Source organism: Trichomycterus rosablanca, chromosome 20 (assembly GCF_030014385.1).
Source record: "Trichomycterus rosablanca isolate fTriRos1 chromosome 20, fTriRos1.hap1, whole genome shotgun sequence".
NCBI lineage: Eukaryota > Metazoa > Chordata > Actinopteri > Siluriformes > Trichomycteridae > Trichomycterus > Trichomycterus rosablanca.
In genome coordinates this window covers 12690119-12710117 of record NC_086007.1, presented here as the reverse complement: position 1 = coordinate 12710117, position 19999 = coordinate 12690119, and the positions used below count along the sequence as shown (strand labels likewise).

At 40.3% G+C, this 19999-nt stretch overlaps 1 protein-coding gene across 1 annotated transcript in view; it reads right to left on the bottom strand.

The window, feature by feature from the left end:
- Nucleotides 1-19999, bottom strand: part of LOC134334235 (kinase suppressor of Ras 1-like) — a 58289-nt gene that overhangs the window by 2052 nt on the left and 36238 nt on the right. The window contains exons 3-15 of the mRNA XM_063016473.1: nt 9807-9954; nt 9238-9673; nt 7858-7997; nt 7719-7779; nt 7521-7604; nt 7362-7414; nt 7165-7268; nt 5721-5826; nt 3763-3796; nt 3300-3360; nt 1548-1963; nt 248-344; nt 18-151 (exon numbers count right to left, since the gene is read on the bottom strand). Of these exons, the coding sequence (XP_062872543.1) occupies nt 18-151; nt 248-344; nt 1548-1963; nt 3300-3360; nt 3763-3796; nt 5721-5826; nt 7165-7268; nt 7362-7414; nt 7521-7604; nt 7719-7779; nt 7858-7997; nt 9238-9673; nt 9807-9954 (1874 nt within the window). The remainder of the gene's footprint in view (nt 1-17; nt 152-247; nt 345-1547; nt 1964-3299; nt 3361-3762; nt 3797-5720; nt 5827-7164; nt 7269-7361; nt 7415-7520; nt 7605-7718; nt 7780-7857; nt 7998-9237; nt 9674-9806; nt 9955-19999) is intronic.

Below are 19999 nucleotides of genomic sequence, written 5' to 3'. Positions count from 1 at the left end.
CATAAAAAGTTATTTACCGATCCTCTTGCACCACTCCTGACATGCCAAACAGACCGAAGTCTGTGATCACCACTTTGTTTGAGTCATAAAAGATGTTTTTAGATTTTAAATCCTTGTGCACAATATCCTTGGCATGAAGATAGCCCATTCCCTGTCAGATGCAACAACAAGAACGATTAAGTTAATTAAAGACGACAAAAAACAGATGGACACAAGGAGAAAAGATTAAAGATTATTAGATTTATACCTTTACGATTTCTTGAGCAATTTGCCTGATCTTGTTGTTGTCGAGTGAGCTTTTAGAATCTCTAACAACGGAGTACAGCGTCCGACCCTTGCAAAAACTAAAAGACAAACAAATTATATGTTAGACTGAATTAGACTAAAAGAAATGCATCAATTATACAGTTTTGGTGGATTAAAATCTACACTGCTCCACAATAACGTTAGGTATTTGCTTTAAATTTTTATGAATTATTGAAGAGTCTGATTTGCCGCTGTTAGGAAAGACTTCCTGTAGCGTTCAGCCCTGTATATTTGGTGGAATCATCAAACTATGAATTCCAAAATGACCTCAGCAGCCCATTTATAAATTTTTTTTGTTTTACATTAACATTTTCGGCATTTAGCAGACGCTCTTATCCAGAGTGACTTGCAGAAGTGCTTCCATAGTAAACATTACTTTACTCTAGCTGAAGTAGACAACAGTCCAAGAACACATCTGCTGAAACTCTGTTAGAACCAAAGTTTTTTTTGGGACAAAAAATAAGACTGCTAGTAAGTAAGTACAAGTCCGCTTAAGTGCTTAGTAAAGAGGTGATGAAGGTTTTCAATCGCTTTTTGAAGACAGCGAGAGACTCAGATGTTCGGACAGACAGAGGAAGTTCGTTCCACCACTTGGGTACAAGTACAGAGAAGAGCCTTGATGCTTGTCTTCCTCGAGTCCTGGGTGGAAGATCAAGTCGAGCGAGACTAGTGGCTCGGAGGTTGCATGGTACAGAGCGGGGTTTGATTAGATCTCGTAGGTTCCTTGGGGCTGGTTTTTTGGCTTTGTAGGCGAGCATCAGTGTTTTAAACTGAAAGTGTGCAAATACAGGAAGCCAGTGAAGAGAACGCAGCAGTGGGGTGATGTGGCAGTGTTTAGTTTGGTTAAAAACCAGACGGGCAGCTGCATTTTGAATGAGCTGCAAGGGTTTAATAGTGGACATCAGAGCACCTGCCAGGAGGGAGCTGCAGTAGTCCAACCGTGAGATTACAAGTGTTTTGTACCTTAATTATGGCTAGGTTGTTTTAATGTATTAATAATATAAACCTAGCAAAACTCCTACATTTCCTAAGATGTGCAACTGATGATACCGCTGTAAAATGCCTTTTACCATTCAACTGTTTTAAACAGTTTTTATACAAGTATTTATACAAATTGATACTTTTTTTTTTTGCTGATGCAAAAACAACACAGTGTGCCCATTTCTGTAAAACAAAAATGAATGGAAGTGTAAGGAAAAATGCAAACACATTACTGATGTAAACGTCTCCTCCAGACTTACCTCGTAATGATAGCCAGCTGAGGTGGGTTCATGCAGGCTCCCATAAACAGCACCACGTTCTCGTGCCTAGTCTGTCTGTAGTTCATGACTTCCTTCTTAAAGAGCTTCAGGTGGCCCTGATTAGTTCCATCTATTTCCAGGCGTCGCACTGCCACCTCACCGTGCCAGCGGCCCCGGTACACCTTCCCCCAGCGACCTTTACCAATGAGCTCCCCCAGCTCAAGCTGCTCGAAGGGCACATCCCACTCCTGCAGGTACACGCTGGTCTGACTGACTTTGCGCGAAATCGGGTCTTTCGAGCGCCTCCTGGGAGGCAGGTCATCCAGCTCGTCGTCTTCTTCACAATCTCCATCAGAGCCAGGACCCTCTTGCTTTTCATCCTCCTGCTGATCTTCGTCACCATCTACTTCGTCGTTCTTAATTAGAGGATATAAACTATTAAATCTCTGAGCCTGGGCTTGTTGTTAAAGATGCTATAAGAATATTTTTTTAACATTTCCCACAACAGAAAATCTATGTCTTTTATAAAGATTTGTAACTGCATAACCATTTTTAAATATAGACTATTATTGTTTTATATAAATGGATTATCATCTCCAATTCAATAACAATAACAGTAGATTATTACACTGATAAGGCATAACATTATGACCACCTTCCTAATATTGTGTTGGTCCCCCTTTTGCTGCCCCATACGCAACACACTGCATTGCACTGTGTATTCTGACACCTTTCTATCAGAACCAGCATTAACTACTGTAGCAATTTAAGCTACAGTAGCTCGTCTGTTGGATCGGACCACATGGGCCAGCCTTCCCTCCCCACGTGCATCAGTGAGCCTTGGCTGCCCATGACCCTGTCGCCGGTTTACCACAAGAGCTGCAGTTTGGAGATGCTCTGACCCAGTCGTCTAGCCATCACAATTTGGCCCTTGTCAAACTTGCTCAGATCCTTACGCTTGCCCATTTTTCCTGCTTCTAATGATTCAACTTTGAGGATAAATTGTTCACTTGCTGCCTAATATATCCCACCTACTAACAGGTGCTGTGATGAAGAGATAATCAGTGTTATTCACTTCACCTGTCAGTGGTCATAATGTTATGCCTGGTCGGTGTATATTGAAATTATTGTATTACTACTATCATATGCTTCTTGGTAAGGCATGGTAAGTAACTAATTTAAGGGGAAACTTTAAAGTATGGTGGTAAATAATAGCCAAAGCTAGATAGCTGTGGAGCTTTAATGGTCCCATTATCATCTTATTTGCTTAATGCACACAAGCTATATTTATACATTTATGTTTAAAAACACTATTTATAGCAACCTAATATAGCTTCATGTAGTAAAACATATTTTACTCTGTTCATAATAACTAACATAACATAACTACTCAAATATAATTCAAATATAAAGCACAAAGGTTTGTGTTAAGCATCGTATCAATAAGCCAAAACAGCACATACAGAAAGCAGCTTGCTGGGCTATTTGTAGCATGTGGTTTTAAAGCACATGAGGGTTTTTGTTTGCTTGACTACTTGCATGATGGTCAGCTAAAAACCTCCTACTTTTAATGTAAACAATGAAAATAGGGTATTAAAAAGTAAAATGAAATGAGTGCAAACAAAGAAAACAATGCAGGTAATGCTATTTTGGAGTGTTTAGTGACTAAATTGTAAAAAGTTTAAGTATGCTGTTAAAATGCTGATGTGATCTGGTGGTTAGTGTAGAAAGGCAGCCTTTTGCCATACTCACCACAACTTCCTCCTGCTTCACTGTCTGCAAATTCATCTCATTAGCCACTTCTTCTGTCTCTCTAAAGAAAAAACAAACATTCAGTGAGCCTCTTTAGACATACATGGTTAAAAAATCAGAAAAGAATGACAATTACAATATTAGAATGTGTAACCAGCAGGGTTCCCCATGAATGTTTCTATATGTTAGAGTTATCATTTGTGTACATAATGCCAATGTTGCAAGTTTTGGTGCCACTGAGATTCATTGAGAGAAACTCTTAAGTACTGAACAATAATGACACCCTGAAGTCACTGAGGACCTTGAGCAAATCATCAATATGGATGTCATGTCAGTCAACATCAAACAGAATTATAGCAAAAATGCACTGGACATAAAGCAGGAATACCCAGGACTTGGAAAACAATGTTACTGTGAGGCATCCACTATGAGGTAAATGGTTAATATCGTTATACAGCCTTACCCTAAGTCATCTTGACGCAGGGAACTTGATATGTCTGCAGGAAAAGTAAATCACACAGATGTTTAGAAGTAGCATGAAAGTATTCCATTTCTAAACAAGGCTAATAGCTATGATGTGTTAATTTTACAATGCTGAAAAAAGGCAGAAAATAAAATGCACATACACATTCAAGCACCATTTTCAAAAAAAGCTCAATTTCGTAAAATCTGTGATTTGTCAATTCTCCTACACCAGTGGTGTCCAAACTTTTTTCTAGGAGGGCCAGATTTGATAATGTGAAAGTGCCCGGGGGCCAACAGTCCCTGATGACATTATTTTAAACAATAAAATAAGCATAATTTTATTTTCACACAGCGAACAGCGACCAAATGTAAGCATTCAGATGAACAAATCAGAACAAGTTATTTGAATTCCTAACTGAACTTTAAAACTTTCAGAAACTCTGTAAAATAAAAGACAGGGAGCATTTACAAAAATAAAGCTTATCATGGCTTTATGTACTAAAAGAACGACACAGGAACTCTGAGTTTGTCTAAATTATTACTGGGGAAGTTCTCTCCACCACTCAAACTCTTAGGTTGTTGTTTAGTACAATACGTCACATAAAATTTTGTCCACGTTAATCGTTGTTCGTACAGCCTGTGTCGCTTTTATCACGTCATAATAAGTACGTCACATTCACTGTTTTGCTGCTTCTCATGTGAATGCGTACTTATACAGTGTTGCTGCCACCATCTGGTAAAAAGGGGGATTGCACCTTGAATTAGTATTAGGGCCACTAATAATGCAATTTAAGACAGAAGACGCTGGACAAGCCTGATCTACACCTTTTGATGTATGCAACACACATGACTGTGCATTTGAGCACAAAGAAGGGTTAGTAAAGACAAAGTTGGACATGGTAAGTGTGAAGCAACTCTAGCAGCCTATGGAACCTATGGAATAAACAGGAATGTTGAATTGTGGATCACAAAAGCAGCAAACCAAAAAAAGTACTCCCAAATAAGTGGAGGCTATTACAGGTGCCAAAATGAGTAAACTTTTTATTGATGTCAACATCCAAATGGCCAGATATCATGTACCAGTGAAAGCAATGCATCATTGTGTCCAGTAGGCGGCGTTACACAACACCCAAGCAATTTTAGCACGTTCATACAAAGCAAAGCATTTAGCATAACGTCAAACTAAAGCCAGTTTAAATTATGTACTGCAGGAAGCCAACAATGCTCTTTGTACATTTTACATTAGTGGGTTAGTCTTTTGAAAAAGAATAAACCAGGGAAAGGGTTAGTGTTAACTCACCAGGAAATATAAACTGTTGTCTGAGTTGAAAGTAGCAGGCGGCTAATGATCAGGACAGAGTGAAAAGAAAACCACCCAAGTGAATAAAGAGGACAACAAGTAAGAGTTATTTAGTTCTGTTTTGGGAATTCAGTGGGAAAGGGTGACCAACACCAGCATCTTGTAAATGTATCATTTCAGACGATCATTAAGAAAAAAGCCGAAGAAAACAGGACCAATGACATCAGTGTCTGTATCACGCATGGTAAAAACTACTGCTTTTCTAAAACATTCCTGCCATATGGAAAACTGACGGATCCCACCATTATGCAAAGCAAGTAGAATATGTTAATTTTTACATTATTATGTTGGGCTGCATTTTAAGCATATCTGAATATTGGAGGACATGCCCCCAACATATACTGTGATCATAGCCTTAAACCAAAATCGAAGACATGGCCTGAAATTTGTCAAATTGCTTCAGAACAATGTCCATTGTAAAATGTGCTATACAAATTAATTACACTTTAAATTTTCATATGGCCAGCAAGTTTAAAGGTGAAAAGAATTACTGATCAATAGAAGTACAATAGATTTATGTAGCAGCTCCCATCCAGCAGATTTTTAAAAAATAGTTGGGGAAAAATGTCTGGTAATATCTCATTTTAGTCACTAACCTGGGAAGTTAAAGCGGCCATCACTGGCAGGTGAGGAGGGTGTGGAGGAGGTAGTGGACGAGGGGTTACTGCTGGAGTCTGGTTGACTGACAGGTGGAGGCAGGACCTGAAAGCAGTACATTAAAGAAGTATATTAAACAGCTATAACAAAATGGTCAAATACTAATTCCCCTTAATTATGATGAAAATTCATTTATTCAGTAATTCATGCATTTACTGTCTTTTCTACCACTGCTTTATCCTAATCAGGGTTACAGTGGGTCCTATTTATTGGGCAAAGAGGCAGGAAACACCCCTGACAGATCGCCAGTCCATCACAGGTTTGACACACACATACACACACTTTTCGTAGCTCCAATTGGACTGACTGCATGTCTTTGAACTTGTGGGAGGAAGGGAGGGATCACACAGGGAGAACATGCAAACTCCACACAGAAAGAACTCCGGCTGCCCGACCAGGGGAATCAAACCCAGGCCCTTCTTGCTGTGCAGTGACAGTGCTACCCATTCTGCCTAAGCACCACCTCTATATGAAACTGTCCAATATATATTATATAAAAATCCTGCTTTACTGAGCAGTGGCAACCAGAGGTGGAAAGTAATGAATTACATTTACTCGCGTAACTGTAATTGAGTAGTTTTTTTGGTGTACTTGTACTTTTTAAAGTAGATTTTACAACCAGTAATTTTACTTTTACTTAAGTATATTTTGTATCAAGAATTGTAATTCGCTACATTTTAAATAACATCCGTTACTGAGTAAAAAAACGCAAGGGAAGGGCGATTTTTAAAAGTTTAACATGTTTGGAGTTTGATGTTTCGTTATTTGATAACAGTTATATGTCAAAGAATGGCAAAGTTTTGTTTTACATCTTGAAGGTTTTCTTTGGGTCATTTAGTGAAAGTCACAACACCTGTAACCTTGACTTGGTTTGAGTTATGAGATTTGCAGTATGATGTTGTTTGGTATTTGTTAGCGATGAAAAGAAGGCTGGTCTATAGAATCCACAATTAATGCCAACTTCAGTGGTTATACAGTTTGAAAAAGTTTTATGGGATGGTCTGTACTAAAATGACACATTACACATCCCTAAATGTTTTAAATGTTGTATCAACATGTTTTTTTCTATTATATTTTAATTAAAAACAACTTGTCCTGTTTGCATTACACAGAAGAGACTCCCTCTCCTGTTAAAAAAGTAACGTTTACTCTGAGTACATTTTAAATGAGTTACTTTATACTTTTTACTTGAGTAGATTTTTAGACCAGTAATTTTACTTGTACTTAAGTAAAAATTCATTAAAGTAATAGTACTTTTACTTGAGTACAATATTGTAGTACTCTTTCCACCTCTGGTGGCAACTGACACACAACACCTGAAGGTAATCCTATAAAATATGTGTTAACTAGTGTTATGTAATGAACTTTGTTTCCCACTGATACCTTTATGTTCTTTGGTAACGTGCCAGAAAAAGTTGCTGGTGGCTGTCGTTCCACTTGGTTATTGATGTCTGACGGTACAGACTCTGTTCTTCTGATTTTCGGAACTGGCAGGTACACAAAGAAAAGCACTGTTAATATACTGATCAGAAGAACAAAAGTACATCTGAGTGTATCATGAATATCCCAAGAAATCGTACCTGACAAGAAGCACTGAGGTGCTTCTTTAGTACATTTGTTGTGGCACTTTAACCTGAGAGTGAAGAAAAAGTCATTAGCAGATAATAATGGTAAATCTGTATATAGATTATATATCTGTATAAATCTTATATAGAGCTTGGTTGCCCGTGCTGGCTTACTTGCAGTTTTTGCACTTCACACCGAATACCATGTTCTTCCGACACACCGCACACATCTGAGAAAACCATGACTTGGTAGAAAACCTTTAAGGCAAAAATATGATTTCTACTAAGCATGAAAAATGAATATTAAAATCAAGCTTAAAAGATAAGCCTAAACAGGCACATACATAATACATTAATCAATATAGATCTTACCTGTGTGTAATGGTAAGACCAAAATCCCTCCGCATGGTCTGTGGAGAGTTTCTTGCATCTGCTAAAACAATTATGAAAAGACCATTTAAAAAATTTAAATGTAACATTACACAAGCTGCCATGTTAAGCACTGACGTACCTTTCATTCCCAGACTTTCCAGGAGAATGTAGGAGTTTGGAATAGTGTGTGGGGAGCGGGCAGAGAGCAGTGGTGAGCGTGAGGGCAAGTCCTCATAGCCGTTCCCCACATGTGCAGGTACCTTCTTCTTTTTTCCATTCCTACAGAGCAGATCAGAACAAATTACCCAGAAATGTACAATCTGAACTGTCCAGTATCCATTATATTGGTATATTGGGGGCAGTTGTAGCCTAGCGGTTAAGGTACTAGACTAGTAAGCAGAGGGTTGCTTGTTGAAGCCCCACCACTGCCAGGTTGCTACTTTGGGCCCTTGTTTGTTTATTAGGATTTTAACGTCATGTTTTACACTTCGGTTACATTCATGACAGGAACGGTAGTTACTCATTACACAAGATTCATCAGTTCACACAAAGTTATATTGAACACAGTCATGGACAATTTTGTATCTCCAATTAACCTCACTTGCATGTCTTTGGACTGTGGGAGGAAACCGGAGCACCCGGAGTAAAACCACGCGGACACACGGAGAACATGCAAAGGGAGACCCTTACCGCCCCATCTGGGGATCGAACCCAGGACCTTCTTGTTGTGAGGCAACAGTGCTCCCGACTTAGGCACCGTGCCGCCCGTTGGGCCTTTGAGCAAGGCCCTTAACCCTCAATTGCTTACTGCAGTACTGTAAGTTGCTTTGGATAAAAGCATCTGCTAAATGCTGAAAATGTTAATACATTATAATATGTAAGAATTTATTCTAAACCAATCAGAAACTCCAGTTCAGGAACAAATTAGCTCATATAAGACATGTTTGACAAGATGCAGAAAACAGGAACCCTGTGCTAGCCCACCAGCGCTGAGATCCAGGTTTGAATCTCAGCGCTGCTACCGGCCGGCCTGGCATCTACACAGATGTGACTGCCTTTATCTTTGGTGGGTGGGCAGGGAAGGCTGGAGCCTATCTCAGCTTTTCAATGGGCACAAGGCACACAGTAACACCCTGGATGGGGCGCCAGTCCATCGCAGGGTAGGCACACACACACACTCATACACAGACCCATTCACCTATAGGGCAATTCAGTGTCTCCAATTAACCAGACTGCATGTCTTTGGACTGTGGGAGGACACCGGAGCTCCCAGAGAAAACCCACGCAGACACGGGGAGAACATGCAAACTCCACACAGAAAGGACCCGGACCGCGCCGCCCCTTAGTGCAGTTATTATATTATCATTTAACCTGCTGGAATAATCAACAAAATCAAAATATTGGCAGATTGCTAAAATTATAGATCGTTAAACAAGTGAATTTGTTGACTGCCAACAATAAACGAAGCACAAATTAACATCACATTATACATGTTCACATTTCACACTAAATGACCTACTTGTTCTGTGTGGGCTCATCTATGCGGTTGGCCAGCTGTGTGTGGCTCTTGCTGCGAGGAAGGCGGGGGAGAAGTTGGCGCAGCTTCGAGGGTGGTGGCGGAGTTTGGGGGGGCTTTAGGAGAGTACTCCTAATTAGAGGTGGGGTAAGAGGTGGGGAAGGCACCTTGCCCAGGTTGCGTCGTGTAAGCTGGGGCGAGTAGAAGAAAGGGTCACTTAGTCCGTTAGTTATGTAGGGCCCACTTGGAAAGTCCAGTGAGGGCACTGCAGAAACAGAGATAGAACGCTGAGTGGCATGCACTGATGGAACTGTCGGGACCCGGACCGCTGGGTTTGGGCTTTGGGGTCGTGGGCTTTGAAGGGAGCCGGAGAACGAAGAATTAAGGTCACATCCTGGTTCTACAATCCAGGGGATGCCGTTGTCTTTCAGTTCCCGCCCTACAGCAGAGGCAGAGAGTTAGAAAATAAAAGAGAGAAGGAAAATACAATGATCACAATTATTAATTATTAATTGCACTTTACAGATCATTAGAATTGTGCTGCAGAATAGGTTAGGTGCTTAAGAACTGACCTGTTGCAGTGGCGCTTTTCAGACAGGAGAGGGCAGCAGTGATGCGGGAGCACTCATCAGTACTGGAGCCCAGTTTTCTCATGTTCTTCTGCAACTGGGAACTTGACATCTGCAGCAATGCATCTAGAGTCAGATTCTCTGGGACTGTCTGTGAGAATGACAAAAAATAAAAGAAAATGCTTATATGCATTTTTACTAAATATTTAAATATATTATAACGCTTTAACCGTTCCACCAGGAACTGTCTGTGTAGACATGTCTGGGGCAGTTATAGCCTAGTGGTTAAGGTACTGGACTAGCAATCAAAAGGTCACTGGTTCAAGCCCCACCACAGCCAGGTTGTCACCCTTAACCCCTAATTGCTTAGACTGTATACCGTACAGCACTGTAAGTCGCTTTGGACAAAAGCATCTGCTATATGCCGAATGTAGACAAATGGCTGGGCAATAGCATGGCTTTGATTCCTGCAACCCGAACCTGGCTCTAGTGGCATAATGGATTTGTGGGTGTGTGTGTGTGTGTGTGTGTGTGTGCGCATACACATACATATCTTTCCCAGATATTTTATTGATTTAAAACACCTGACAGCAATGGGTGTGTCACAAACAACTGAACTCAATAACTGAAGTTTCCCATGAATCACTGAGGCAATGCATTAACACGTTAAGCCAATCAATCACACAGCCTTGGTCACCCACCCCCAACACAGACAATCACACACACACAGACACAGACACTGAATTGTAGACACATTTCAAAGCTAAGCCAACAGGATGCACCTAATCACAATTTGGAGCATCACAGCAAAGGGTCTGAATATTTTTGGACATCAGAGTTGTCAGTTTATGATTTTTAATTCACTTAAATTAGCTGAGATTTCAAACACATGGTTTCAAATCTCAGCTCTGCCACCTTGGCCGGGCTGGGCGGCCACATGAACAACGATTGGCTGTCGTTCACGCAGATTGGGAAAGCAAGACCAGGGCTCCTCATAACTGATGCAGCTACGACCTCTGCTGGCTGATTGATAGCTGATCTGCATATGAACTCGCGTCGTGCAGGTGAAAAGATGTGGGCGGTACTGCACACGTGTCGGAGGGGGTGCGTGTCAGATGCAGCGCTCTCCAGTCAGCGGTGGAGGGTTGTATCAGTACAGAGGAGGGGTAATGCATTGGATACGACTAGATTAGAGAGAAAATTTGGGGGATAAATTGCGGGAAAAAAAATCACTTCATTTTGGGTGACAGACATTCCTTTAAAACATTTATGAACTTGGAGGCAAATCCTGAATCATGCACTGGTAATTATAATGAGGACAAAATTAAGACACAACTCATTTGTTCCCTGTTCATGTGTTCCCTGGTCCCGTGGAACTGCATATATTTCAAGCTAATGAAAAATAATGGGGTTATTTTTGACACTTATACACTAAAAATAACACAAATATAAAATAAAAAGCTGATTTCTACAATTTCTCCGAACCCCGAGCTGTAACACAAGTTTAAAAGTGAAATAGTGAGGAAAATCCAGCTAAACACAGATACATTTGGAGCTTTAAGAGTGAATCTGACGGTTATTCCACACAAATGCAGATTCGTCTCATGTGCACACTTTGACTACGTATTACCACACCGCTCAAGTCGAGCACTGAACAAAGAGGCTGTTCATTGTTAAATTAAAATTAAATAAATAAATAAATTTTAAAAAACACATTGATTTTAAAGGAAACGCTGAGTTTAAGGGTACAAATTTCTCAACGAAGGGCGTAGAGCAGGGGTGTCAAACTCATTTTCACCGAGGGCCACATCAGCATTATGGTGGCCCTCAAAGGGCCAATTGTACCGTGTCCTGCTGTGATTGCAGTCTGTTGTTTTTCTTGGAGTCCGAATTCTGCATTTATATTGTCCTACTTTACCACAGACACGGCCTCATAACACAAGAGACGCACCGGTTTCTCTTCCAGAAGCACAAACTTGTTTTCACTTTCATTAAATTTCCTCCTTATGCTTAATTTTCTTACTTATCTTCTTGTACATTTTGGGATTAAGTGTAAATATGTGTAACACCATCTACTGGCGGGATGTGTCACTTTGCAGGTCACAAAATCAGCATGCATTTTGAAAGATGCAGTTTGTTTAGGATTTTACAGTGTATTTTTAAGACAATCATTCTGCCCTCACTAATAGTTTATCCCCCTTTCCCAGCTACACAGACAGACAGACAGACAGACAGCTCCCTTCAGAATACAGTCGGTTTATTTGCTCGCCAGCTGTGTGATACACTGTGTGCATCAAAATGAAGTAAAAATACAAACAATAAAAACAATAAAGAACTTAATACAGTAAAGGCACACAGCTGTAGTCAAGTGTTACATCTGGTACAATATGAGATTTAACCAAACGTAAAATAACGCCAACGAGTTAAAATTTTGTGTAAAGATACTAATTGCTATAGTAACGGTAACAATTGCATTTAATTACGGTAAATTTTTAACTAAAACGCTGTGATATACTCACTAAACATTTACAAACAACTGAGAATATAAACGCCACTACTTACAGACGATGCTTTGGTATTATACTGAAAGATAATTATTTATATTTATTATTACTGTTTACATTACTGACTACGCTACTTCGCGTTCTCTTTGCCGTAAAAGTCACATGGCTACTTAGCGAAGGTTAAAGTTAGTTGCCATGACTACGATGTCACGGTTGTCTATTAAAGGCGTCCCGTTAAATTATAAGCGCGTCTCTGTAACGACTCGAACCATCACAACAATCATAGTCGTTTAACCTCTCGCAGGCCACATAAAATGACGTGGCGGGTCGGATCTGGCCTGCGGGCCATGAGTTTGACACCCCTGGCGTAGAGTGTTAAAGATTTTGAGTTTAGGGGACATTGAGTTATAAGGTAACACTGTATTTTCTTTGCAAAGTGGTGAACTTTAACCCATTTCTGCTAATTAACAACAAAGTTATATCACCTGTTGCCTATAGACAGTTGTTTTTAATTACTTAACAAATTTATGTTGACTACATCTTAACTTGGGTTGTATGCATATGTCATTTGTTTAATAAAAAACCCTGCAAACAATGACTGCTTGAATTTTACCTACTGTCCCAACCTTCTTGGCATCGGTTTGAGCTTAGAGTAAGCTGTATCTCATTACAATTGGAAAAAACAGGATGATTCAAAAGAGCTACCTAATTATCTCAATAACTGTGATCACAGTCATCACAGAATTCAGTCTGATTCCTCTGTGACATTAGAACCGATGAAACTAGTGACTGTATGTTCCCTTCTATGTTCACTTCTTTTTTTTTCTTTAAATACACAGACACTTGTCTACTACTCAGAAACACAACTGAGATTTAGGAGAGAAAGGAGGCATACTTTTAACATCTATCCAAATGAGAAAGAAGACAACTTAAATATATTCTATTTGAAAGAATGTTCAAATATTTTGTTTATTATTTAATTTCTTTACTTATTACTTTTGCATGGAATGTTATTTTACTCCTATTATGAAAATGCACACCTTTTACTCTCCGTAGACAAACCTCTATTGTGACAGCTGTTGCTGCTGCAGCCAAATTTGTGCATGCCTGCTATCCAGCTCTACAATGAATACATTTACACTTACACAATTATCTGCGAAAGAAATATATTATGCACAGACAAAACATTATAACCACCCACTTCATTTGCTGACCTGCCAAGACATGGACTCTGGTACCAAGAAATTTAAAACCCTGCAGGTAAATGGTGTACACATGATAGGTCGACCACACTACACACAAAGGTTTGATGCACTGCATGTAGCGACACATTCACCTCATCACCGGTATTAAAATGATCTTCAATTTGAGCCACATTAGCCCTTCTGTTGGTCTTTATCAGATGCCATAGCCTTCAAGTCATCTTATCGAGTCTTGGCTGCACAACAGCTGGTCAGCAGTTTCTGGCTTGTCCCTCCTCAGACCACTGTGAGTACTCACCAAGGCTGCCTTTCAGTTCACCTTTCCTGTTAAGGACATACTTCGACCTAGTCATCTAACCATAATGATTTGGCCCTTATCAAATTCACTTATGCCTTTACGCCCTATCGTCATATTTGCTGTATTCCAACATGTATATATAAGTGACTACAGTCGGTCCGAAATGTAATATATTCCTGACCATGACATGTAAATTGCTCTAAAATAGGCATTTATAAACAGCCAACATATTTCCACAAAGTGCCTTTAGTGTTCCAATGCCTTCCTAATGTTATCCAAATGTATGAGGGATTTTCACAAAGTTTCCGCACTTTTATACTTTTGTTGGAGACTGTGAGGGTGGGAGAAGTAGTAAGATCATGTGATATATGAGCACCTCTATAAAGCGTGGGGAGTGTTTATGCAGCAGTCAGTCAGGTTTTACATCAGTCAAATCAGAGCAAACCATATAACACTGGTAGGTTTATGAGTATCAGTGTGAGTATCAAGTGTCAGTGTTATAAAACCCAGGTTGTTAAAAGTAGTACGTTGAGTGTCTGCTCAGGTCAAGAAAAATCCAATGATAGTAAAAATAATAGTTAATACTAAAAAAAAAAGTTAATTGTAAATACAGAGGAACTTAGATTTAACGGCTGTTTATTAAACGGATTTCAGACTTAACGAACAAAATCTGAAAAACCCAATGTCCAGTCTGATTGTTTAAAATTCCCGCGAGAAGCGTACCAAGACCATTTACATTACACTTACATTTGTAAATTTAGCAGACGCTTTTATCCAAAGCTGAGGGGTCCAACAGTGGCAACTTGGTGGTGGTGGCTTGAACCGGCAACCCTCTGATTACTAGTCCAGTACTTTAACTGCTGAGCTACCAATGTCCCAGTAGTTTAGTAATTCTCTCTCTATTTACATGAGTGATAGGCTTTGTTTTGCCAGGAGGCTCGCTCTGTTCTCGCCTTTCTCTCAGTGTTCTAGTGCTTAGTTACGGCTTTAAAAGACAAGGGAAGTGGTAAGCGAAATAGAGGGCATCTAGGTATTTCTGAAAAGTTAGAACTTATTAAGATAGTGTGGAAAGGGCTGTTTCTGTGGCTCGCATATGTGAGGAATATGGTCTGGAAAAAACAGACAGTGAGTGATATAAAGGAGTATGCAGTGAAATTTTATATTTATTTACAGGTTTTATATTACATATGTACATATCTATTTACGTTGTTCATTTTTCTGTTGATCAGCACGGAACACAGTGAGCAGTGACAGATTTCTACAGAAAGCTTTAGGCACTCGTTTTAGCACCTCAAACTGAAAATTGGATCACTTTTACAGCAGCAGAAAAGTGACTTCCCATACAGACCTTCCTCCATCAGACAAAACTGCTGTCTGTAGAGCACCAGACCAGATCATGGCACCACTGAGACTTGAGACTGGGTCTTTGCAGTGATGGGTTAGCAAGTTAGGCTGCTGCACCTCCTGAGTACAACCAATATAATATCAGTGGATAATATTTTTGATAACAATCCAAACAACATAAATACACTGATCAGCCATAACATTAAAACCACCTCATTGTTTCTACACAAACTGTCCATGTTATCAGATCTACTTACCATATAGAAGCACTTTGTAGTTCTACAATTACTGACTGTAGTCCATCTGTTTCTCTGCATGCATTGTTAGCCCCCTTTCATGCTGTTCTTCAATGCTCAGGACCCCCACAGGACCACTACAGAGCAGGTATTATTTGGGTGGTGGATCATTCTCAGCACTGCAGTCACACTGACATGGTGGTGGTGTGTTAGTGTGTGTTGTGCTGGTATGAGTGGATAAGACACAGCAGCGCTGCTGGAGTTCTTAAATATCTATTATTATAGACTATTTTCAGTCCAACAGTGACAGTAAGGTGTTTCAAAACTCCAGCAGCGCTGCTGTGTCTTATCCACTCATACCAGCACAACACACACTATCACACCACCACCATGTCAGTGTCACTGCAGTGCTGAGAATGATCCACCACCCAAATAATACCTGCCCTGTAGTGGTCCTGTGGGGGTCCTGAGCATTGAAAAACAGGGTGAAAGGGGGCTAACAAAGTATGTAGAGAAACAGATGGACTACAGTCAGTAATTGTAGAACTACAAAGTGCTCCTATATGATAAGTGGAGCTGATAAAATAGACAGTGCGTGTAGAAACAAGGAGGTGGCTTTAACGTTATGACTGATCGGTGTTACACGTGTCTGAAATGTTCTTCATGAACCTGTATGTTAAATATACTATTTTAATTTCTACATAAAGGTCATCTTAAGGGAATTTTGCCGCACTTAGAAATATCACTGAAAGCAGAAAGAGTGGGCGGACCTATTTTAAGTTCGGTATCGTTATTTTTGTTCTTCTTGCTTGTTTAAATTTAAACCAGCTTAAATGTGTGTGCGTGTGCGGGGGCCTGGGGAAACACCCAGTGACTTCTGTGTTCTATGTGGGTTTGTGAAAGCATGCATGTGCTGTGTGGTCTGAGGCTGAAGGCGACCGTGTCCGTCGCTGTTGTATGTGCGGAAAAAAGCAACAATGCACAGCACCTTCTGGGAAAGATTACAACATGGCACACATTTCTCACAGGAATGGGAAGTTCACTTCCACGAATCAGGATGGAAACTTCCCGTATGGACAAAGACCCAATAACCCCATGAGGAAAACACTGACATGAGTCCAATTACTAATCACCACGATTAGATGGCTTGCAGGCTCTGTGAAGGCTGAAACATTTAGCCTGTTATTTTCTCTTTAAAAAAGAAGAACTGCTGGGAAAGAGCTGCAAATTGATGAATATGCAATAATGACCAAACCTAGTTATGCAGGACTAAACCAGTTCCACCAACAGACCAGAATCAAGTACAAGACTAGACTAGACATGACATAACTAAACACACACTTGCATGTAGACACATAGGTGGCTGCCTATAATGAAATTACCGATCAGACATAACATTATAACCACCTCCTTGTTTTTACACTCACTGTCCATATTATCAGCTCCACTTACCATATCGGAGCACTTTGTAGTTCTACAATTACTGACTGTAGTCCATCTATTTCTCTACATACTTTTTTAACCTGCTTTCACCATGTTCTTCAATGGTCATTTAGGTGGTGGATGATTCTCAGCACTGCAGTGACACTGACATGATGGTGGTGTGTTAGTGTGTGTTGTGCTGGTACGAGTGGATCAGACACAGCAGCGCTGCTGGAGTTTTTAAATACCATGTCCACTCACTGTCCACTCTATTAAACACTCCTACCTAGTTGTTCCACTTTGTTGCTCATCTATTGCTGCTGTTTGAGTTGGTCATCTTCTGCCCACGGGGCGCTGTTGGCTGGATATTTTTGGTTGGTGGACTATTCTCAGTCCAGCAGTGACAGTGAGGTGTTTAAAAACTCCATCAGCATTGCCGCGTCTGATCCACTCATACCAGCACAACACACACTAACACACCACCACCATGTCAGTGTCACTGCAGTGCTGAGAATGATCCACCACCCAAATAATACCTGCTCTGTAGTGGTCCTGTGGGGGTCCTGAGCATTGAAGAACAGCATGAAAGGGGGCTAACAAAGTATGTAGACAAACAGTTGGACTACAGTCAGTGCTTCTGTATGGTAAGTGGAGCTGATAAAATGGACAGTGAGTGTTGAAACAAGGAGGTGGTCATAATATTATGCCTGATCAGTGTGTATAACTAATTATTAGTAAAACATGGAACAGATAAAACATGCAAAATAAATCAGGCTTGCTGCCAATTTTATGTCAACAACGTCCCTAAACACTTCAGAACTAGAACAAGTGGAAATAAGACCAGTCAGCTTATAAATGATTGATCATGATTATCGCCCCTTCCTATTGTTCCTATTGTTTATACTTCGTAGGGTACAGCTGTGAAGGGCTGAAACAATAGTAATCAGATAACCTCTGATTTGCTTTGTGGTTTTAAGTAAGAAGGAAATAGATTTTGCAGAACCTGTAAAGGGTCTCACAGCAACACGATGTCTGCCAAACTTAACTTTCCACCAACATGAGACAAGATCAATGTATGTGTAGGAAGAACAGACAGATGCAACTGAACACCCACTTGTACAGGACAGAAAAATACAAAAAATACATACTGGTATATAAAAAAGCTGGAAGATGACTAATGCAATGACTAAAATGTCAATTCACATATTGACAGTAAATATACTGTATAATACAGTATAATAATACAGTAAAATCATCAGCATACATTGGTAGGCTTCATTGCCATCAGTTTGGTGTTTTTATGATTTTTTTGTTAGTTTTTGTCAGTTTTACAGTAAGTTTTAAAGTAAAGCATTAATTAATCATCTCAGCCATGAAAAACTGCATTAGCACAAAATTCAACCATACAAATAACCACTTTGTATAGCTGATTTTGTCAGCTATACAAAGCTGGAATTAATGGCAGGTCCTTTGTATTGAATAGTTAATGCATAAAGATGGACAAATTGGTGCAAGGAGTACAAACACCGGACCCCTTAGCAAGGGGCAAATGCCACATGGCTTCAGTCAACATATACAGATATCTATCTTCATAAGAGAAAATCCAACATCTCACATCAAACCATTCAAGATTTGTGAGACAGCATTTCAACTGGGATTACAGCTCAAAGCAAAAGGTGGCCACACTTCATTATACAGGGTGTCCCTAAAGTCTGGACACAGGAAATATCACTAACTATAACTAACTATATTTACTAAAATACACACTCATATACCAATCAGCCATAACATTAAAACCACCTCCTAGTTTCTACACTCAATGTCCATCTTATCAGCTCCACTTACCATATAGAAGCACTTTGTAGTTCTACAATTATTGACTGTAGTCCATCTGTTTCTCTGCATGCTTTGTTAGCCCCCTTTCATGCTGTACTTCAATGGTCAGTGAATGTAGAAACAAAGAAGTGGTTTTAATGTTTTGGCTGATCAGTGTACATGTTGCTTCACAAATAGTGGAAAACACATTGAAGACATTTATTGAAAATATGCATTTTGCCTATGTGTCCAGACTTTATGGACACCCTGTATTGCCTTTATTTTAAGATATTGTCAAAGGTTTCCATTATTTTGTCTCTTGTATGTTGAATTTTAACTCAGACAAATAGGAATAGGGACAATTTGTCATTTTTATGAGCTTCAAATAAGCACCCATAAAAAATCATATTAATAATAATCCTAAAAAGCTATTTTTAATAATCAAGAACGACTATCAAAGCGCCCAGGGGGATATTCTGCTAGCACACCAGTGCCGAGATTCTGAACTCCTCGGTTTGAAACTCGCCGTTGCCACCAGTCGGCTGGGTGCCATCTAGCGGGCCTAATTGGCAGTGTTTGCAGCAGACACGTTTCTTTTTTTCCCATTTTTTAAAATGCATTTTCTCTCCTTTTTCTCCCCCTTTAGTGCGTCCAATTTCCCAATTTTGCATCACGCATCCTCTCTGCCTCTGCCGATTCCTGCCCTGACTGAGGAGATCGAGGCTAACCCACGCCCCCTCCGACACGTGAGCAGCAAGCCGTATGCATCTTGCCACCCACACATTGACGAGTGTTGCGCCACCTAGCGTTGCATGCAGAGAGACACACCCTAAGAGCACTCCTTCCTCATCTCCTCTAATCAGCCAGCAGAGGTCGTAACTGCACCATTCTGACAGAGAGAGACACTTCCGACCTTAGTCCCGCCCATCTGAACAACAGGCCAATCGTTGTTCGTATAGCCGCTCAGCCTCGGTCGGTAAGGCTGCGCCACCTGAGCGGCCTAGAAGACACATTTCTGCTAGGGCGGGATGACCGGACTATGTGAGTGGGGTCTTCAAACGCTGTGTAAGGACTCTGATTAGCAGATAGAGAGGCGCCTGTGCAGAATGCATGGGTGAAAAAGGGTCCCGCTAAGGGCTGCGTGCGGGTCGGAGGAGGCGTGAGCATCAATAAACCCACCTCGACTGCAATCAGGGATCCCCCAGCAGCGGAAGACAAATTGACTACGCAAAATTGGGAGAAAATGGGAGGAAATGCATAAATAAATAGCTATCAATAACTATCAATGTGTTCAGCTCCACAGTAATTTCATGCCTGTAAAGTGCTTAGATGCCAACTGTAATGCAGGAAACAGGATTTACCAGAAAGAAAAAGC